Source organism: Rhinopithecus bieti, unplaced genomic scaffold, assembly GCF_001698545.2.
Source record: "Rhinopithecus bieti isolate Rb0 unplaced genomic scaffold, ASM169854v2 scaffold_4916, whole genome shotgun sequence".
NCBI classification, from domain to species: domain Eukaryota; kingdom Metazoa; phylum Chordata; class Mammalia; order Primates; family Cercopithecidae; genus Rhinopithecus; species Rhinopithecus bieti.
In genome coordinates, this window is record NW_016804605.1 from 22791 (window position 1) to 45320 (window position 22530).

The 22530-nt window shown below is 46.5% G+C and overlaps 1 protein-coding gene across 15 annotated transcripts in view; it reads left to right on the forward strand.

Annotated features, from left to right (window-relative positions):
* The window catches only part of MROH7 (maestro heat like repeat family member 7), a 69514-nt gene that overhangs the window by 10940 nt on the left and 36044 nt on the right, over window positions 1-22530 (forward strand). For 5 of the 15 annotated variants that reach the window (XM_017869374.1, XM_017869376.1, XM_017869379.1 and 2 more), the window contains exons 3-8: window positions 241-1545; window positions 15853-15926; window positions 17971-18054; window positions 19584-19663; window positions 19880-20009; window positions 22149-22244. In XM_017869374.1, the coding sequence (XP_017724863.1) occupies window positions 315-1545; window positions 15853-15926; window positions 17971-18054; window positions 19584-19663; window positions 19880-20009; window positions 22149-22244 (1695 nt within the window). In that variant the 5' untranslated portion in view covers window positions 241-314. Of the gene's footprint in view, window positions 1-240; window positions 1546-15852; window positions 15927-17970; window positions 18055-19583; window positions 19664-19879; window positions 20010-22148; window positions 22245-22530 lie in introns of those variants that run through there. The other 10 variants (XM_017869387.1, XM_017869388.1, XM_017869385.1 and 7 more) reach the window with 4 other exon arrangements.

The window sequence follows — 22530 nt, forward strand, 5'->3', positions numbered from 1 at the left end:
AAGCTGAGGGTATTGAGTTTGTTCAGGATCATGAGCCAGGAGGGAGCAGGTTGTGGTCAAAGAATGGAACTGAGAGACCGCGGAGGCAAGTGGCGAGTGATGGGATGGAAAGGTGGGCTGGGCACAGTCACCAGGGCCTTGTAAGTCACAGCAAGGGGCTTTCATCCTAAGAATAGTGGGAGCCCTGGAAAAGCCTTAACAGGTGTGGTATGGCTGCATTTGTCTTTTCTCTCTCTCGAGACTGCTTCTGGGAGCGTGACAGTTGGCTGCTGGAGAGAAAGGGGCACTGATATTGAGAGACCTCCAGACTGGACATGGCCCTGAGTCCAGGGGCTAACCTGGTCTTCCATGAAGACCCAAAGATGACACCAAGTCTCCCCTCCTGTGGGGCCCCAGGATTAGGGTCTGGTACAATCCCTCGGCCCCACCCAGACATGGCTCATGTGCCTATGTTGAATCTACTCCCAAGTCCTGGCTTGGCTCTCGTTCCAGATCTTAATCCTTCTCTGAGTCCCGTCTCAGGGGAGGCCTCGGGCCTGGTGCCTGAAAACACCCCCAGACCTGATGACAGCAGGGCCATAACTCCAGCCTCCCTCCAGATCACCAGTTCTTGCTCTGGTGAAGCACTGGACCTGGATTCCATGGATGTCTCAAGGCCTAAATCACAGGGGCACCTCTGTCCAGCCTCAAACCCCATTCTGAGTCCTAGCTCTACTAAGGCCCCTGGTCTGAGCTCCGGGAACCACCCTCAGTCAAATTCTGAAGATGCCTTCAAGTGCCTCTCAAGTAAGATTTTTGAGTTGGGTCAGAGAAACTCCAACCCTTCTAGGCATGAATTAAACCCATTTATAAGGCACCATTCCAGAGAAGGCCTGGTTCTGGGCCACTGCATCTCTAGGCCGAGCTCAAAAGCACTCCTTATTCCAGCCTCCAACTCTTCTCTCGACCTTGACTCCAATCCATTGCCCAACATGGGCTCAAGAAACACCTCCAAGCTGAACCTGAATGTAGCTCCAGATTCTCGTGGGACCCTAATCCCAGACACAAACGAGACCATCACTTTGGCTTCACATAACATCTCTGGGTCTGTTTCAAAAGGAGCCTTTAGTACCACCTGGAGCACAAGTTCCAAGGGAACCATGAATGTGGCTTCCACCGGCCACCCCAGATCTGATTTGAACATGACCATCACTCAAGCCTCATATGTGACCCTGATTCCTGGCTCCAGTGATGGTATCAGCCTCCATTCCAGCACCCATGGGCCCAACTCCACCATCTCTCCACCCTCATGCATGACTCTAATCCTGGGTTCCAATGAGACTCTGAGCCTGGACTCCAGCCTCGTGTTCAGTGACACCTCCACCTTGACACTGAGCAGTCAGCAGGATGATGCCGAGGACAACAGCATCCACACTGTACCCCTGGAGGAGAATCTGGAGAGTTGGAATGAGATGGCCAGCATTAAGGTGGGCCAGTTCCCGCTGGGACTCCCCACCTCCAACCCCGCAGGCAAGGACGCCATGACCTTGCAAGGCATCCCTGAGGGTAAGACCAGGGCCGCAGCCCTAGAAAAAGCACTGTCCTGGAGGAATTCTGTCTTCGGACTCGTAGGGCAGGGAGAGGAGAAGGAAGGAAGGAAGGAAGGGGACAGCAGGCAGTTGATAACATATGATCTATTAATTCTATAGTAGACATCTAATAATTGGCCTCTGCTAGCAATGTGACTTGGGACAAGCTACTTAATCTCCCTGAGCTTCAACTTCCTTAACTGTAATATCAGTATACAGCCGGGCGCAGTGGCTCACGCCTGTAATCCCAGCACTTTGGGAGACTGAGGCAGGTGGATCGTTTGGGTTGGGAGTTTGAGAGCAGCCTGGCCAACATGGTGAAACCCCGTCTCTACTAAAAATACAAAGAATTAGCTGAGCATGGTGGCGCATGCGTGTAATCCCAGCTACTCGGGAGGCTGAGGCAGGAGAATTGTGTGAACCTGGGAGGCAGAGGTTGCAGTGAGCTGAGATCTCGCCATTGCACTCCAGCCTGGGCAATAAGAGCAAAACTCGTCTAAAAAAAAAAAAAAATCACTGTATAATAATACTTCGACTCTGTCCAAATTATAAGTCTATTGTATCAACAGACTATCCCTTCCATTCAAAATGTATGTCTCTTTCTTCCTTGATACATTTCAGACCTGGCTTCTCAGGTCTGAGCAAGGCCTTGGGGTCCTGTCTGGAACCTGTGCCTCCCTCCTGATATGTAGGATTTCTGTAAATTAATCCCCTGTCAGTTTCTGATGCTATAAATATCTTTTCTTAATCAATTTTTATTTGTTCATTCACCAATACTGTATTAAGATTTTTTAGAAAGGACCATGGTTTTGTAAGTAGATGTTCATATCTAATGAGAATCCCCCCCCCTTTTTTTTTTTGAGAGGGAGTCTCATTCTGCAGCCCAGGCTGGAGTGCAATGGCTCGATCTTGTCTCACTGTAACCTCTGCCTCCTGAGTTGAAGTGATTCTCCTGCCTCAACCTCTTGAGTAGCGGGAATTAGAGGCACCCATCACTCTACCCAGCTAAGTTTTATATTTTTAGCAGAGACAAGGTTTCGCCATGTTGGTCAGGCTGGTCTTGAACTCCTGACCTCAGGTTAGCTATTAGTAAATAACATTTTATTTTATTTTTTGAGACAAAAGTCTCACTCTGTTGCCCAGGCTGGAGTTCAATGTTGCAATCATAGCTCCCTGCAGCTTCGAATTCCTGGACTCAGGAGACCCTCCTGCCTCAGCCTCCCATGTAGCTAGGACTACAGGTGCACACCACACCACCACACCTGAGTAATTTTATTTTTTATGTTTTGTAGACTTGGAGCCTTGCTATGTTGCCCAGGCTGGTCTTGAACTCCTGGCCTCAAGCTATCCTCCCAGCTCATCCTCCCAGAGCTCTGGGACTACAGGCATATTCTACCACACCCAGCCTCTGCACATTTTAGAATGCATTTCTAGGGTTTCTTAGGGATTTTTTTAGGGCCTCAAAAAAGTCTTGCTGGCATTTTTTTAAGAATGTTATCAACTTATTTACCGATTCGTGTTTTCCTTTACGTAGGATATATGCTTTATAGGTTTTCAAAAATTCTTCTTAGAAGTCTAGTGCACCCTGGGATGGGTTAGTCGTAGATACTTTACAGTATTTTTTTTTTTTTTTTTTTTTGAGATGGAGTCTTGCTCCATCACCCAGGCTGGAGTGCAATGGCGCGATCTCCACTCGCCACAACCTCCGCCCCCTGGGTTCAAGTGATTCTCCTGCCTCAACCTCCCGACTAGCTGGGATTATAGGTACGTGCCACCATGCCTGGCTAATTTTTTGTATTTTTAGTAGAGATGGGGTTTCACCATGTTGGCCAGGATGGTCTCTAACTCCTGAGCCCACCTTGGCCTCCCAAAGTGCTGGGATTGCAGGCATGAGCCACCGTGCCCAGCCTATAGTATCTTATTTTCTAATAAAATTTTTACTTGGTATTGATGATGCTGGTGATCTAGAGGAACTTTTTTTTTTTTTTGCAAGTTTTCTTTTTTTGAAAAAAACTTTGTGGAAATATAACTGTAAATACAATTTGCTCTTTTAAAGTATGTAATTTAATGGCTTTTTATATACACAGAATTGTGCAACCATCACCACAATCAATTTTAGAACATTTTCATCATCCCTAAAAGAAGCCCTGCACCCCTTAGACATCATCCTCAACCCATGCCAGCTCTCAATCCAGCCCTGGGCAATCACTAGACTACTTTTTGTCTCTATAGTTCACCTATTTTGGACATTTTATATAAATAGAATTATATAATATGTCATCCTTTGTGACTGGCTTCTTTCACTTAGCAGAAGGTATTCAAGGTTCATCTTCTTTGTAGCATGTATCAGTACTTCATTCCTGGTTATGGCTAAATAATATTCCATATATAGACACACCACATTTTGTTTATGTCAGTTGATTGCCATTTGGGTTGTTTCTATCTTTTGGCTATTTTATTTTGTGTTTTTATTTTGTATTTTTTTGGGACAGGGTCTCACTCTGTCACCCAGGCTGGAGCGCAGTGGCATGATCTCGGCTCACTGCAACCTCCACTTCCCAGGCTGAAGCAATCCTCCCACCACAGCCTCCCAAGTGGCTAGGACCACAGGCATGCACCACCACACCTGGCTAACTTTTGTATATTTTGTAGAGGCAGGGTCTTACTTTGTTGCCCAGGCTGGTCTTGAACTCCTGGGTTCAAGCAATCCTCTCTCCTTAGCTTCCCAAAGTGCTGGCATTACAGGCATGAGCCACCATGCCTGGCCAATTTACTAATATTTTTCTTCTATTCTGTTGATTGCCTTTTCATTTTCTTGATGGTGTCCTTTGAAACACAAAAGTTTTAAATTTTGACATTGCCTAATTTGTCTAATTTTTCTTTTATTGTTTGTGCTTTTGGTGTCATATTTAAAGAAACTATTGCTTAGTCCAAGATCATGAAGACTTATGCCCATGTTTTCTTCTAAGAGTATAATAATGTTAGCTCTCACCTTTAGGTCTTAGGTACAATTTGTGCTAGTTTTTGTTTATGGTGTGAGGTGGGGGTTCAGCTTCATTATTTTGCATGTGGATGTTCAGTTATTATTGTCATATAATTCACAAGCCATATAATTCACCCATTTAAAATGTGTCAGCTGGGCGTGGTGACCCATGCCTGTAATCCCAGCACTTTGGGAGGCTGAGGCAGGTGGATCACTTGAGGTCAGGAGTTCAAAACCAGCCTGGTCAACATGGTGAAATGCTGTCTCTATTAAAAATACAAAAAATTAGCTGGGGCTGGGTGCAGTGGCTCATGCCTGTAATCCCAATACTTTGGGAGGCTGAGGCAAGCAGATCACGAGGTCAGGAGTTCGAGACCAGCCTGACCAACATGGTGAAATCCCGTCTCTACTAAAAATACAAAAATTAGCCGGGTGTGGTGGCACGCACCTGTAATTTCAGCTACTCAGGAGGCTGAGGCAGGAGAATTGCTTGAACCTGGGAGGCAGAGATTGCAATGAGCCGAGATTAAGCCACTGCACTCCAGCCTCGGCGACAGAGTGAGACTCCATCTCAAAAAAAAAAAAAAAAAATTAGCCGGGTATGGTGACACATGCCTATAATCCCAACTATTTGGGAATGGCTTGAAACTGGGAGTCGGAGGTTGCAATGAGCCAAGATTACGCCACTGCAGCCTGGATGATGGAGTGACACTTTGTCTCAATAAATAGATAAATAAATAAATTAATTAAATTAAAAATACATAAAAAATAAAAATAAAATGTGTCATTTGCAGAGTGTAGTGGCTCATGCCTATAATCCCAGCATTTTGGGAGGCTGAGGCAGGAGGATTGCTTGAGCCCAGGAGTTCAAGACCAGCCTGGGCAACATAGGAATACCCTGTCTCTACAAAAAAAATAAATAAATTAGCTAGACATGGTGTGTGCCTGTGGTCCCAGCTACTCAGGAGACTGAGCTGGGAGGATTGCTTGAGCCCAGGTACTAGAGGCTACAATGAGCTGTGATTATACCACTGCCCTTCAGGTTGGGCGACAGAGTGAGACCTTGTCTTTTCAAAAAACAAAAACCAAAAAAAAAAACAAAGTGTGATTCAATGGTTTAGGTTATATTCCATTTTTTAGTGCCTCTGTTTTTGGTGCCATATCCAAGAAATTGTTGCGAAATCCAGTGTCATGAAGATTTTCCCGTTTTATAGTTTTAGCTCTTAAATTCTTTGAGTTAAATTTTGTATATATATATAAGGTAAGAGTCCAAATTTATTCTTATTTTTTATTTATTTTATTTATTTATTTTTTGAGACAGAGTCTTGTTCTGACACCCAGGCTGGAGTGCAATGGCATGGTCTCGACTCACTGCAACCTCCACCTCCCAGGTTCAAGCAATTCTCCTTCCTCAATCTCCCGAGTAGCTGGGACTACTGGCAGCCGCCACCACACCTGGCTAATTTTTGTATTTTTAGTAGAGATGGGGTTTCACCATGTTGGCCAGGCTGGTCTCAAACTCTTGACCTCGTGATCTGCCCACCTTGGCCTCCCAAAGTGCTGGCATTACAGGCGTGAGCCACAGTGTTCGACCCATTTATTTACTTATTTATTTATTTATTTATTTAGATGGAGTCTTGCTCTATCATCCAGGCTGGAGTGCAATGGTGCCATCTTGGCTTACTGCAACCTCTGCCTCCCAGGTTCAAGCCATTCTCCTGCCTCGGTTTCCCAAGTAGCTGGGACTACAGGCATGCATCATCATGCCTGATTAATTTTTGTGTTTTTAGTAGAGACGGGGTTTAGTAGAGACCATGTTGGTCAGACTGGTCTCCAACTCCTGACCTCGTAATCCACCCACCTCGGCCTCCCAAAGTGCTGGGATTACAGGTGTGAGCCACAGTGCCCGGCCTATTTATTTATTTATTTATTTATTTATTTATTTATTGAGACAGAGTCTTGCTTTGTCATCCAGGCTGGAGTGCAATGGTGCGATCTCGGCTCACTGCAACCTCTGCCTCCCAGGTTCAAGCCATTCTCCTGCCTCAGCCTCATGCAGCTGGGACTACAGGCATGCATCATCATGCCTGGCTAATTTTTGTGGTTCTAGTAGAGACGGAGTTTCACCATGTTGACCAGGCTGCTTTTGAACTCCTGACCTCAAGCAATCTGCCTGCCTCGGCCTTCCAGAGTGCTGGGATTACAGGCATGAGCCACCACACCCGTCCCAATGTATTCTTTTATAATTGGAAAGTTTTTCCCCCCCCCCGGCTGAGTGTGGTGGCTCACGCCTGTAATCCCAGCACTTTGGGAGGCTGTGGTGGGCAGATCACCTGAGGTTAGGAGTTCCAGATCAGCCTGGCCAACATGGCAAATCCCCATCCCTACTAAAAATACAAAATCTGCTGGTGTGATGGCACACTCCTGTAATCTCAGCTACTCGGGAGGCTGAGGCAGGAGAATCGCTTGAACCCTGGAGATGGAGGTTGCAGTGAGCTGAGATTGAGCCACTGCACTCCAGCCATGGTGACAGAGCAAAAAAGAAAACTCATCTCAAAAAAGAAAAAGAAAAGTTTTTTTTTCAGGTTGGGTGTGGTGGCTCACGCCTGTAATCGCAGCACTTTGGGAAGCTGAGGTGGGTGGATCACCTGAGGTCAGGAGTTTGAGACCAGCCTGGCCAACATGGTGAAACCCTGTCTGTACTAAAAATACAAAAATTAGCTGATGTGGTGGCCAGGGCCTGTAATCCCAGCTACTCGGGAGGCTCCCGCTTGAACCCAGGAGGCAGAGGTTGCAGAAAGCCAAGATCATGCCACTGCATTCCAGCCTGGGTGACAGAGCGGGACTCTGTCTCAAAGTAAATAAATAAATAAAATAAAAATTAAAAAGTTTTTTTTTCCAATTTTTTAATTGTGGTGAAATATACATAACAAAATTTACCATCTAGGACAGCACAATGACTCATGCCTGTAATATCAGTGCTTTGAGAAGCCAACGCAGGAAGATCACTTGAAGTCAGCAGTTTGGGACCAGCTCCGGCGACATAGCAAGAGTCTGTCTGTATAAAAAACAAAAAAATCCTTACCATCTTTTTTTTTTTTTTTTAAGAGATGATCTCACTCTGTTGCCTGGGCTGGAGTACAGTGTCATGATCTTGCCTCACTGCAACCTCCACCTCTGGGGCTCAAGTGATCCTCCTGCCTTAGCCTCCCGAGCAGCTGGGACTACAGGCACGTGCCACCACACTTAGCTAATTTTTTTGTATTTTTAGTAGAGACAGGGTTTCACTATGTTACCCAGGCTGGTCTTGAACTTCTGTGCTCAAGTGATCCACTGCCTCAGCCTCCCAAAGTGCTGGGATTATAGGCATGAGCCACCATGTCCAGCCAAACCTTACCATCTCAAAAATTTAAAAATTATTATTATTTTTTAGGGTCAGGGTCTCACTCTGTCACCCCAGCTGGAGTGCAGTAGAGCGATGATAGCTCACTGCAGCCTCAAACTCCTGGGATCAAGTGATTCTTTCACCTCAGCCTCCCAAGTAGCTACGACTGTAGGCACACACCACCACATCTAGCTAATTTTAATGTTTTGTAGAGACGAGACCTTGCTATGTTGCCCAGGCTGGTCTTGAACTCCTGGCTCAAGTGATCCTCCTGCCTTGGGTTCCCCAAGTGCTGGGATTTCAGGCATGATCCACCACACCTGGCCCTATCTTAACCATTTTTTTTTTTTTTTTGAGATGGAGTCTCACTCTGTTGCCCATGTTGGAGTGCAGTGGTATGATCCTAGCTCACTGCAACCTCTGCCTCCCATTTTCAAACAATATTCCTGCCTCAGCCTCCTGAGCAGCTGGGACTACAAGTGTGTGCTACCATGCCTGGCTTATTTTGGTAGTTTTAGTAGAGATGGGGTTTTACCTTGTTGGCCAGGCTGGTCTTGAACTCCTGACCTCAGGTGATCCACCTGCCTAAGTCTCCCAAAGTGCTGGGATTACAGGTGTGAGCCACTGTAACTGGCCAGCCATTTTTAAGTGAACGGTTTAATACAGTGGTATTAAATATATTCATAATGTGCAACTATTGGTACCATTTCTTCTCCGTAACTATTTTCATCTTATGAACTTCAAACTCCATATGCATTAAACAATAGCTTCCCGTTTTCCAGTCCCCCAGCCCCTAGTCACCACCATTCTACTGTTTCTATAATTTTCACTACTCTAGGTACCTCATATAACAACTTCATTCTTTTGCATGTGGATAGTCGTTTTTCTTGCTCTATTTGTTGAAAAAACTGTCCTTTCCCCAGTGAATGTTCTTAGTAGTCTTGTGAAAAACAGACTTACCATAAGTGTGTTTATTTCTGGGTATTCTACTTTGTTTCATTGGTCTATATGTCTGTCCTTATGCCAGTACCATGCTGTTTTGATTATTATAGCTTTGTGGTATGTTTTGAAATCAGGAAGTATGAGTCCTTAAGCTTTGTTCTTCTTTTAAGATTGTTTTGGCTTTCAGGGTCACTCTTTGCTTTTTTAATAGGAGCGTTTTGTCCATCAGCTCAGTTTAAAACAATGTATTTTCAAATTATAGTAGCCTTTTAAAAACTTTTTTGGGGTATAACATGGATCAGTAAAATATGTAAAGTGTGCTAGTCATCTCAAATGTATAGCTTAATTAACATTTATGTAAGTATACACTGTGGTAGCTACCACTCAGATCAAGTCCCAGAAGCCCAGAAGCTTCCCTTGTGTCCCTTTTCAATCAGTATCCCTTCTTCTGGGGCAAGATTTCTCAGCTTTGGCACTATTGGTATTTTGTGTTGGGAAATTCTTTGTCGTGTGTGTGTGTGTCTATGTTGGTGGTGGGGATGGGGGTGCTGTTCTGTGCATTATGACATGCACTCATCCCTGGACTCTACTCAGTAGATGCTAGTAGCAACCTCCCATTGCCACCCTCAAGTTGTAAAAACCAAAATGGTTTCCAGACACTGCTGAATGTTCTATGGGGTGGGGTGGGGACAACTGCTCTTGGTTGATAATCACTGTCCCGGAGGTGACAATTCCGATTTGCATCACCATAGACTAGTTTTGCCTATTCTTGAACTTATCGCCAATAGAATACTACTGTATTTACTGTGTGTGTGTGTGTGTGTGTTTTCTGAGACAGAAGTTCACTTTTGTTGTCCAGGCTGGAGTGCAATGGTGCGATCTCGGCTCACTGCAACCTGTGCCTCTCAGGTTCAAGTGATTCTCCTGCCTCAGCCTCCTGAGTAGCTGGGATTACAGTCATGCATCACCACGCCCAGCTAGTTTTTTGTATTTTAATTTTGATTTATTTATTTATTTTTTGAGATGGAGTCTCACTGTGTTGCCCAGGCTGGAGTGCAATGGCACAATCTCGGCTCACTGCAACCTCCACCTTTGGGGTTCAAGCAATTCTCCTGCCTCAGCCTCCTGAGTAACTGGGATTAGAGGTGTCTGCCATCACACTTGGCTAATTTTTGTTGTTGTTTTTTGTTTGTTTGTTTTTGTTTGTTTTTGAGATGGATTTTCACTCTCGTTGCTCAGGCTGGAGGGCAATGACACGATCTAGGCTCACCACAACCTCTGCCTCTGGGTTCAAGCAATTCTCCTGCCTTAGCCTCCTGAGTAGCTGAAATTACGGGTGTTAGCCACCACATCTGGCTAATTTTGTATTTTTGGTAGAGACAAGGTTTCTGCATGTTGGTCAGGCTGGTCTTGAACTCCCGACCTCAGGTGATCCACCTGCCTCGACCTCCCAAAGTGCCAGGATTATAAGCGTGAGTCACTGTGCCCGGCCATATTTACTGTTTTGACTCTGGCTTCTTTAGCTCAACGTTATGTCTGTTGGATTCATCCATATTGTGTATTTCAATAGTAGATTGTTTTTTGTTGTTCTGTAGTATTCCATTGTATGGATATACCACAGCTTGTTTGTTTATTCTGCTGCTGATGGACATTAGAATTTTTCCTATTTTTTGGATGCTATTAATAAAGTGGCTGTGAACGTTGTTGACCATGACTTTTGGTGCAGAGATACATTTATTTATCTCAGAGTAGAATTTCTGGGTCATAGTGCAGGCATATTTATAGCTTTAAGAGATACTGCCAAACAGTTTTTCAAAGTGGTAATCTTAGTCTTTTTGTGCTGCCATAACAAAATGCCTGAGACTGAGTAATTTATAAACAACAGGAATTTATTTTCTCACAGTTCTAGAGACTGGAAGTCCAAGATCAAGGCAGCAGCATTTGATGTCTGATGAGGGCCTGCTTGCTGTATCCCTACATGGTGGAAGGTGGAAGGACAAAAAGGGGCTGAACTCTGTATGAAGCCTCTTTTATAAAGGCCTTAATCCCATTCTAGACGGTGGAGCCCTCACAATTTGACCACCTCCTAAAGTCTCTGCCTCTTAATACTATTGCATTGGAGATTAAGTTCAACATGAATTTTGAAGGGGACACAAATATTCAAACCACAGCAATGACTGAATTAATTTACACTTCCACAAACTATGTGAGTTTCAGTTGTTCCACATTCTCACAAACATTTGGCATTATCAGTTAAAAAATTTGTCATCAGGCCGGGTGCAGTGGCTCACAACTGTAATCCCCGCACTTTGGGAGGCCGAGGCAGGTGGATCACCTGAGGTCGGGAGTTCGAGACCAGCCTGACCAATGTGGAGAAATCCTGTCTCTACTAAAAATACAAAAAATTAGCCGGGCATGTACATGCCCGGGATCACATGCCTGTAATCCCAGTTACTCAGGAAGATAAGGTAAGAGAATCGCTTGAACCTGGGAGGTAGAGGTTGCGGTGAGCCGAGATTGCACCATTGCACTCCAGCCTGGGCAACAAAAGCTAAACTCCATCTCAAAAAAAAAAGAAAAAAAAAGAGAAAAATAAAAAATAAAAAAATAAAAAATTGTAGTCCTTCTAGGGGATTTCTGTCTAGTGATAGTTCATTGTGGTTTTAATTTGCATATCTTGATAACTACTGATGTTAAGCACTTTTTTACATGATTATTGGCAATTTGCATATCCTCTTTTGTGCAGTACCAGTTCAAATATTTTGCGCTTTTGTTTTTTTTTTTTTTAATTTCAGAAGGAAACGGCATGTACATTTTGCTCATTTAAAACATTGGGGTGTCTCTTTTCTTATTGGTTTGTGGAAATTCTTTATGTAATCTAGATATGAGTTCTTTGTTAGATACATGAATTTTGACTATTTTTTCAGAGTCTGTGGCTTGAGGAAGCCTTTTATTTATCTTTAAATTAAATTAAATTAAATTAAATATTTCTTAAAGAAATGAGGTCTCATTCTGTTGCCCAGGCTGGAGTGGAGTGGAGTGGCACAATCATAGGTCACTGCAGACTCAAACTCCTGGGCTCAAGTGATCCTCCTGCCTCAGCCTCCCAAGTAGCTGGGATTACAGGCATGTGCCACACGCCTGGCTAATTTTGTATTTTTAGTAGAGATGGGATTTCTCCGTGTTGATCAGGCCGGTTTCGAAATTCTGACCTCAGGTGATCTGCCCACCTCGGCCTCCCAAAGTGCTGGTATTACAGGCATGAACCACCACGTCTGGCCCTGTTCACTTTTATTAACTGTGCTTAGAACAGTACTGGTCATATAGTAGGTACTTAAAAATTTTATTTATTTATTTATTTATTTATTTATTTATTTATTTATTTATTTTGAGACAGAGTTTCGCTCTTGTCGCCCAGGCTGGAGTGCAGTGGAGCAATCTCAGCTCACTATAACCTCTGCTTCCTGGGTTCAAGTGATTCTCCTGCCTCAGCCTCTTGAGTAGCTGGGATTACAGACGCCTGCCACCATGCCCAGCTAATTTTTGTATTTTTAGTAGAGACACCACATTGGCTAGGCTGATCTCGAACTCCTGACCTCAGGTGACCCACCTGCCTTGGCATCCCAAAGTGCTGATATTACAGGTGTGAGCTGCCACCCTCGGCCTTAAAAATATTTTTTAAATGATTTTTAAAAACCAACCTAGGGCTGGGCATGGTGGCTCACACCTGTAATACGTAGCACTTTGAGAGGCCAAGGCAGGAATATTGCTTGAACCCAGGAGTTCACAACCAGCCTGGGCAACAAAGTGAGACCCTCATCTCTACAAAAAATTTAACAATTAGCCAAATGTGGTGGCATGGGCCTGTAGTGCCAACTAGTTGGGAAGCTGAAGTAGGAGGATCACTTGAGCCCAGGAGGTTGAGACTGCAGTGAGCCATGATTGCACCACTGCATTCCAGCCTGAATGACAGAGCAAGACTCTGTCTGCAAACAAAACCAAACAAAACTTAGAGAAAAGTTGTGGGTGTGGTGGCTCATGCTTGTAATCCCAGCACTTTGGGAGGCCAAGGTGGGCAGATCACTTGAAGCCAGCAGTTCAAGACCAGCCTGACCAACAAGATGAAATCCTGTCTCTACTAAAAATACAAAAATTAGCCGGGCAGGGTGGCACACACCTATAAACCCAGCTTCTCAGCAGGCAGATGTGGGAGAATTACTTGAACCCGGGAGGTGGAGGTTGAAGTGAGCCGAGATTGGCACCACTGCATTCCAGCCTGAACAACAGAGTGAGACTCCATCTCAAAGAAAAGAAAAAGTTGAAAATGTACTATAAATTTTTTCCTTGAGTCATTTCAGAATAAGTTTCCAAATGATGCTCTATCACCCCTGAATTTCAGAGTGTACTTCTTACAAAAAAGGATAAAATATAACTATCACAATCAAGTAATTAATATTGATACACAGCTACCATGTAATCCTCAGGCCCTATTCAAAAGTCACCAATTTTCCCAGTAATGTTCTCTACAGCAAGAGGATCCAGTTCAGAACCACTCATTGTACTTTTCTTCTAGTCTGATCTGTCTCCTGCAGTCCTCAGCCTTTCTTTGACTTTCCTGTCCTTGATACATTTGAAGATGACAGGCAAGCTATTTTTATAGGATGTGCCTCAGTTTCAATTTGTCTGATGCTTGCTCATGATTAGATTCAGGGCATGCATTTTTGGCAGGAATAGCACAGAAGTGATGCTGGGTTTTTCTCATTGCGTCCTGTCTGGTGCTTTATAATTTTGATTTGTTCGTTACTGATGCTGTTTGCTTTCATCACTTGAGTAGGATGGTTGCTGCCAAGGGTTTCCATTGTGAAGTCAATATTTACCCCTTTGTAGTAAATATCATGTGGTCAGGTACTTTGAAACTATGTGACTATCCCATTCCCATCAAACTTTCAATTTATTTATTTATTTATTTATTTATTTATTTATTAGTATAATATGGACTCAATTAGTTTATTTAATGGGCTATAATCCATTTTCTTAGTTTATTTAATGGGCTATAATCCATTTTTTTTTCACAATTTATTGTGATACTCAAATTTTCCTCAATTTGATCAGTGGAATCCCCTTTAAGCAAACTTTTGTAGACACCAGCCTGGCCAACACGGCAAGACCCCCGAGCTCTTTCTTTTTTTGAGAGGAAATATTGCTCTGTTGCCCAGGCTGGAATGCAGTGGCATAATCTTGGCTCACTAAACCTCTGCCTTCTGGGTTCAAGAGATTCTCCAGCCTCAGCCTCCCTAGTAGCTGTGATTATAGGTGTGAACCACTATGCCCAGCTAATTTTTGTATTTTTAGTAGAGGTGGAGTTTCACCATGTTGGCCAGGCTGGTCTCAAACTCCTGACCTCAGATGATCCACCTGCTTCAGCCTCCCAAAGTGCTGGGATTACAGGCGTGAACCACTGTGCCCGGCCCCGATCAGTTCAAAACAAATAAAACAAACAAACAAAAAAACAACAAAAAAAACATGCTTTTGTATTCCTTTGACATTTGACATGTCTTTATCATTCAGGTGTCTCAGGTTCATCCTGAGCTTTCCCTGCTTCAGTCCTGGAATCAAACATTTCTCCAAGGAGCCTTGTTCCTTTTAGTGGAGAATGGTGTTTAGAAGCTAAGATCTTGGTGTTCACTACAATTGGGGTATCTGTACTTCTCCATCCTCTAGCATCCTCTGGTGGTCGAGAATCTGAAGTTCCAGGTTTTCATAGGCCCCAGTGACCTTGTCCTCAGAAGGAGAAAGATCCTCTCTCCTTTCGTGTTCCCCTCAACCCCCTTAAATAAAGGACTCTATTGGTCCTGCCCAGTCAAGTTTTCATCCCTGGACCAATCGCTGTGGCTGGTGGCATGGGACACTCTTAGGAGTGGAGCTTGGGTCCCAGGCCCACCCCTATCTGAAGAGTGGGTGCTGGGTGTGTCTTGAGGAATCCAACTTCACCTAGCTACATGGAATAGGGTGCACACAGGAAAGATGAGGGTCTTTCACCAAAAGAAAGTGAAGAGGTTGGGGGCTGACAATGGCAGATGCCTCTCATAACAAGTAGGTGTTTAGCTATGAATTATGATAACTGCTGAAAGAAGAGATTCAGACAATGCACGACAAGACCATATTGGCCCTTGCAGAGCCAGAGGGTGGGGGTGGCCTTTCTCAGGACTGGCAGGCAAGCCTAGGCCTGAAGGAGAGCCTTAGCGGGGCAAGGAGGTATGGCGAGCAGTGGCCCGGGTAGAGGGAACCACCATGCAAAGGCCCTGAGGGGAAATGTGCCCAGTTCTGGAAGGAAGCTGGTGTGGCCAGAGCATAGTGAGGCGGGCAAGTGGTGGGAGATAGGGCCGCAGAGGAGGGCAGGGCACAACCAACCAGGCAGGGCATTGAAGGCCTCAGCAAGGATGCTGGCTTTGTGCTCAATGAAATGCAGTGTCACTGAAGGATTTTAGGGAGTGGGTGACATGAGCTGATGTACACTTAAAAGCTCGGTGTAGGCCAGGCGTGGTGGCTCACACCTGCAATCTCAGCACTTTGGGAGGCTGAGACGAGTGGATCACTGGAGGTCAGGAGTTCGAGTCCAGCCTGGCCAACATGGTGAAACCCCGTCTCTACTAAAAATACAAAAAATAGCTGGGTGTGGTGGTGAGTGCCTGTAATCCCAGCTACTTGGGAGGCTGAGGCAGGAGAATCACTTGAACCCGGAAGGTGGAGGTTGCAGTGAGCCAAGATAGTGAGTGCCATTGCACTCTAGCCTGGGCAGCAAGAGCGAGACTCTGTCTCAAAAAAAAAAAAAAAAAAAAAGCTCAGTATGGCTACTGGGGTGCTGGGGTAGGGTAGGGATTGGAGGGGCCTAGAAGGGGAGGAAGAGATGGCATGATGGCATCCTAGGTACATCACAGCTTTATCCACCTTCTCATTGAAATTGTGCCCTGCAGGAGCCTTTGATGAAGTGACCTCATGCCTGGTGAAGGTGCCAGAGAAGACAGAAGGTGGCAAAAACATGGCTCTGGTATGCCTCCTGCCCAACCCCTAGCTGACTGTCCCGGGGTACTTCCGTGCTGCCTACCCCCTCCCCCACACCCCTACCCAGCCTAGCAGCCTCAGCATTCCCCGTGCCTCTGCCCGGCTCTCCTTTTCTTCATAACATTCATTGCCGTCTGATGTGCCATATGCTGTGTTTATTCATCTTCTTTCTTGTTCATCTGCCCCACAAGGACATATCCTCCATTACTCGGGCATTTTTGTCTGTTATTCACAGCTGTAACTTCAGCATCTAGAAGAGTGCCTGGCACATAATAGATGCTCAATAAAATATTTTTAAACAATTGAATGAATTGTGGGAGGGGCTCTGAAAGGGGCAGAAAGTCTAGAAGTGGCCTTTTTTCAAGACAGTCAGGCCCAACCCAGGTCTGGGCCATGCAGCAGGCTCAGGAGGCCCAAGAAGAGCAGTCCAGCAGGTGAGGCACACTTGCATTTGCAGGACTTGGCAAGGGCCAGTGGGGAAGACTAGACAAGCCGGTGGACGTGAGTGTGACACAGGGAGTGTGGACAAGGGTGCTTGGTGGACAGAATGTGGAGGAGGTGGGGTATCCATCCAGGCCCAGACATGCAGGAGGCAGGCCCTGCCTCCAGGCTGCTTCAGGGCCAAGCTTCAGTCCCTGGGGCAGTGCAGGGTGGGGATGGGGAGAGGTGACTGGACTAAGAGGAAGCCCTGCATTTGGGGAGCATTTATCCTCATCCCATGGCATCCTTCTAGTTGTCCACTGTGTTCCTGCCACGCTGGCCTTTTTCTGTTTCTCACACACGCCAAACTCATTCCTGCCCCGGGGCCCTTGCACGTGTTTCTGCCAGGAAAGTTCTATAAAATGAGCACAACAAAGCAGAAGTGAGGCCCATGCCGGGTGATATGCACAGCACCTACCATGGCGCCTGCAAAAAGAAGACTTTTTATTGCTGTCGCAGGGGCCAAGGGAAAACGTCCCCTTCATCCTCTGAAGGTTTGATGAAAAAAAAAAATCAACTAACAAAGGCAGATTAATTGGAGAAAATGTACATGCATTTATTAATGAGTACACGGAGAGAAGCACAGAGTGATTACCTGCCCCCCAGTGAGGGCTCAGAAGCTTATATACCATTTTGAGGTTACAGAAAAATGGGGGCTTGGATCCTGGCAAAACAGGTTATAGGAGGCAGGAGAAGAGAATTTTTTTTTTTTTTTGAGGTAGGGTCTCACTCTGTCACTTGGGCTGGAGTGCAGTGATGCGATCTTGGCTTGCTGCAGCCTCAACTTCCCAGGCTTAAGCGATCCTGTCTTCTAGCTTGGGCTTCCTTGCAGCACAGTGGCTGGGTTCCAGAGGGAAAAAGTGGAAGCTTCCAGTTTCCTTAAGGACTAGTCCAGGAACTGGCCCGGCGTCACTTCCACATTACTCCGCTGGTCAAAGCAAGTTGTAAAATGAGCCAAGATTCAAGAGGAATCTGTCTTTTGGATAGGAGGAGCAGAAAAGAACTTGCAGCCATTTTCAATGTGCTACACTCCTCATCAAATTAACCTGTCTTTTCTTTCCTATATGAAGTTAGTTTTCTTATTTCATGGTCATTGTTTATTTTCCTTCTTCTCCCTTAAGATGATGAGAACGGAGAGATTAGTTGGATATTGGTTAATGTGTTCTCTCTCAGGTAGCAGAATGCCTCAATCTGACTTGTATGTACTGGAAGACCCATATGAAGCATTACTAATGGTGCAATTTCAGGTTGAGGGATTGGGGCCCTTTCTGTCCCCTCCTTAGTTGACTGGAGAAGGGGGAGTACTTTGCAGTCCCTCATATCTGGTCCTCTTCCAAATGCTGGCATTCAGGATTAACTCCTCCAATCCCTCAATATTCTCCAATCTTTACCCCACTCCAAGTTCCCCTTGTGGGAACCTCTCATTTCTCTTGCACCAATTCTGGCTTGCCTGCAGGTGTCAGGTGGTTAACAGTGTTGTATGGGCAACCCCTGAGGACTGGGCTCAGTGGGGCTCTCACTCCGAGGTTTTGCCCTCTGCTGTCCCCTAGGTTGAGAATGTCACCACCCTTCAGAAGAGCCAGGATCTGTTGGAGGCAGAAAGAGAAAAGAAGACCATGATGAAGAAGATGATGGTGGGGGAGCCACAGTCGGGTCTGCGGCATTGGGGTGGGAGGGGGCAGAATTCCTGAGTCCACCCACTGATGAGACTGCAGGGGTGGGAGGCTGAGGTGGGAAGAGGACAGGATGAGGAGGCGGGACACCGGGAATTGAGTCTCAGCTCCACCTCGAACTGCCCTCCACCTACATGGAGGGAGCTCAGGCAAGTTCTGAGCCTCACTCTTCTCATCTCACAGATGAGTGTGATAATACCTGTGCCATTGGCTTGTTGGGAGGACATAACCCAATGCTTAGTCTACAGTAAAGCCTTGCACACCCAGAAGCAGTTCTTATTACTTAATACATTCTTTTCCCAGCCATTCCTTCTGGTGGGCAACTTTAGACAGTTTCCTCATCATTTTGATAAATACAGCCACTCCACCAGAATGGATTGGGCAGGAATAACCAATGGAGCTTCCAAAATTATATTTGTGTTCGTGTACTTTACAGAGACAACCGAACAAGTCCTTGCCCTCCATACCTTCATTTAACTAACATTAATTGAGCATCTGCTGTGTGTAGGTGCTAGATCAAAAATGAGAAGCAATTAGAAGGACATCCTTTATTTTGAGACAGGGTCATGCTCTGTCGCCCAGGCTGGAGTGCAGTGGCACCATCATGGCTTACTGCAGCATCAAACTCCTGGGCTTACAGGATCCTCCCGCCTTAGCCTCTCGAGATTTGGGACCACAGGTGTGTGCCACCATATCCAACTAATTTTTTATCTTAAAGAAATGGACATTTGGCCAAGTGTGGTGGCTCACGTCTGTCATCCCAGCACTTTGGGAGGCCGAGGCAGGCAGATCCCTTGAGTTCAGGAGTTCGAGACCAGTCTGACCAAAATGGTGAAACCCCATCTCTACTAAAAATACAAAAAAAGCTTAGCTGGGGATGGTGGCATGTGTCTGTGGTCCCAGCTACTCAGAAGGCTGAGGCAGGAGAATTGCTTGAGCTAGGGAGGCAGAGGTTGAAGTGAGCTGAGACTGTGCCACTGCACTCCAACCTGGGCAACAGAGCAAGACTTCGTCTCAAAAAAAAAAAAGAGAGATTTCGAGATGAACCTGGCCAACATCATAAGACCCCATCTCTAAAAAGAAAAAGCAAGAAAAAATTTAAGGGAATGCGACTGGGCAGTTTTCAAGGGCCACGCATGGTGATTTTTGCTTTGGGCCAGTTCCATGGTTTCAATATGCCTCCTGGAGGCCAGGCATGGTGGCTCATGTCTTTAATTCCAGCATTTTGGGAGGCCGAGGCAGGAGGATGGCTTGAGCTCAGGAGTTTGAGACCAGCCTGGGCAACACAGCAAGACTCTGTCTCTACAAAAAATAAAAATACTTAGCCAAGTATGGTGGCATGAGCTTATAGTCCCAGTTACTTGGGCAGCTGAGGTGGGAGGAGCACTTGAGGGGCTGCTGTGACCTGCTCCTTGTGAGGGGGGCAGCCTTGGCCCTGGTGGCCTGCAGTAGCCCTGTCCTCATCAGCCCTTCTGTGGCCCCCTGTCCAGAGGCAGATCCAGGAGGAGCCACTGGATTCTCTCTCAAGCTCCGTCCGCAAGCAGGCCATGGAGATCCTGACCCAGCTGAGGTGTCTATGGCCCTTCCCTTTCCCCACAGCCCCTCTCCTCTCTTCCTCCATTTCTGCCTCCCTCCGTCTCTCTGCTGTACCCTCCGCCAACCCGCCTCCACCCCTCCCCCGGTACCCTTTCCCCTCCCCTTGCCCAGTCCCTGCTTCTCAGCTCAGCCCCCATCTTTAGCCGTAGGGCCCCTTTCTCCCTTTCTTTGTTTTCTGCCTCTTCTCCAGCCACACGCAGCCCACCCTGGGCGTGTGGGAGAGATCGGAGCTGGTGAACATGTGTGTGCAGAGTGTGTTCTCCCTGCCCTCTGTGCAGGCCATGCAGGAGAAGGATGAGACCAAGGCTGAGACCATCCAGGTGAGATGGGCCTTCCCAGCAGGGCCTCAGGGCTGCCCCAAGTTCTGGGAGGAGATCTGGAGCTGCATCCTCCAGCTCATTGGTCTGTGGCCTTGGGCAATTCAACTCACTTCTGTTGGTCTGAGTAGGTACTTCATAAATAGTGAATGGATGAATCATTCAAATAAAGACACCCGGCTAGGCGCGGTGGCTCACGCCTGCAATCCCAGCACTTTGGGAGGCTGAGGTGGGTGGATCACGAGGTCAGGAGATGCAGACCATCCTGGCTAATACGGTGAATCCCCGTCTCTACTAAAAAAAAATAATAATAATAATTATATATATATATATATAGCCGGGCATGGTGGCAGGCACCTGTAGGCCCAGCTATCTAGGAGGCTGAGGCAGGAGAATGGCTGGAACCCTGGAGGCGGAGCCTGCAGTGAGCAGAGATCTTGCCACTGCACTCCAGCCTGGCTGACAGAGTGGGACTCCATCTCAAAACAAAACAAAACAAAACAACACCCATCCTGTCCACTTCTGGGCCCTGCCCTATGGGAGGGATGTGGGCAGATGATGGCATGGCCAAGGGAAGTGGCCAGGATTGGGAGGGGCAGGGCTGAGGCCTAGGCTATAATGAAGACAGACTGGGGCTGAGGTCTGGAGAAGCAGAACCTCAGGAGGCTCATGCGAGCATCTTCAAACCTCTCCAGGCGCTCCTGGAGGAGGAGTGGAGGTGACCCTCAGGGTAGGGTGATGGGTAGAGAGGCTCAGTGGGGAAGGTTAAGGCAAAGGGTTTCAGCCCAGGGTGCAGCACATTCGTTCATCACTTCATTCAGCAAATAGTAACTCAGTACCTACTCCGTGCTGAACTCAGCACAGGAGCCTTACAGCCGAGGTGAGCGTGGGGGAGATGGATGGTATCAAATAAATAAATACGAATAAACGAAAAATCACACCAATCATAAATCCTGCAAGCCGGAAGTACGTGGTGCTATAAAGAGCCTGCAATGGTGGGGTGGGTCAGGGGTTGTGATTGTGAAGCTGAGAGGTTAATAAAGAACTAATTAGCTGCAGAGGGTGGCAGAAGGAAGAGCATTTCAGGCAGAGAATGACAAAGTGGCAGTGTGACTGGAACCCAGAGGGTTAGGCGAGAGTTCTAGGAAGTGAGGCTGGAGAACCAGGGTCCCGGAGGTGGTGCCCTTGTAGAAGACTGGGGTGGAGCCGGTGAATGAAAAAAGCAGGCAGCCCTTTTGTAGTACCAGATTTAGCCAGCAGAGGACAATACTGCATAGTAATCTGCAGAGATGGGCGGGAAGGAGGAGGTAGGTAGGTGGTGAGCCAGGCTTTCTTGGTGGTTCCGGTATATCCCCAAGGACCACTGGCTTCACGGTGTGTGCAGACTCAGGAAGTCGGACAATAACAACCTAGGAGGCACACTTAGGGAGCTGGCAGGAAGAGGGGAGGCAAAAAAGAGAGGGTCTTCTCAGAGTAACTCAAACCCACTGCCCAGCCTTGTGTACATGTAATGCTGGTGCCCATAAGACAATTCCAGGATGGTGGTGTGGTTAAGGAATGAGAAACCTGGGCAGGGGAGAGATGGCTTCCTTAAGGGGCAACTTGGAAAACCTATTTGGGTCTAGTAGAAGCAATTCAAAAAAGAATCAGAGCATTTCCCCAGAGATGATGAAAGTAAGATTGGCTCTTTCATTGATCCAGCTCTTGCAGTTCCAGAGCATTTTCCCATCCATCCTCTCATTTGCTCCTCATGACTTGAAACCTCTTGTTCTGTGATCTTGGACAAGTGTCCCTGTCCTTTCATTTGTAAAATGAGAGAAACAATTTGTGGACAGGGTGATATGGTTGTGCAAATCACCAGGTAGCGGTAGATTCTCAGTGTATGCTGGATCTCCGCTTCCTCCGTCTTTAAGGTAGAAAGTGCAGAGATAATAATTAGCAATTGTTGATAAGGAAACTGTAATCCACGAGGGGAAGTAATATGCCCAACATCACACATCAAGTTAGTCTCAGAGGTGGGACCAGAAAGCAACTCTCCTGGGTCCAAATTCCCCCTCCTCCCCTGACCCACAGCAGGGGATGCCTGGGGCTGATGTCTACTCCAGAGGTGCCCTAGTGGCTTGATCCTCCTCCTGTCCACAGACTCTTTACCATCAGACCCTGGAGGCCCTGCAGTCTCTGCTCAAAGCCCTCTTTATCGAGGACCCCACTCCTGCTGGGCTGAAGAGCATCTTGGAGGTGCGGAGATGGGAGGGGCAAGGAAGGGAAGGGAGGAAGGGTGGAGGGAAGAGAGAAATTGGCTCAGGAGCAGTGGAGGCCAGACCCAGGAGTGGTTTGGCTTTAGGATGTGATTGTGTGTAAGTGTTCTGCCTCTCTGTCTGTCTCACAGGCCCTGTCCCAGACTCTTCTCTTCCCACTCTCTCCCCATCCTCCCACTCTCTAAATGGCTGCCCATGGTTATAGCTGCTACCATATCTGTGCTCTTTCCATGCTTGTCCCTGCATCTCTCTTCTGTCTTCATGAC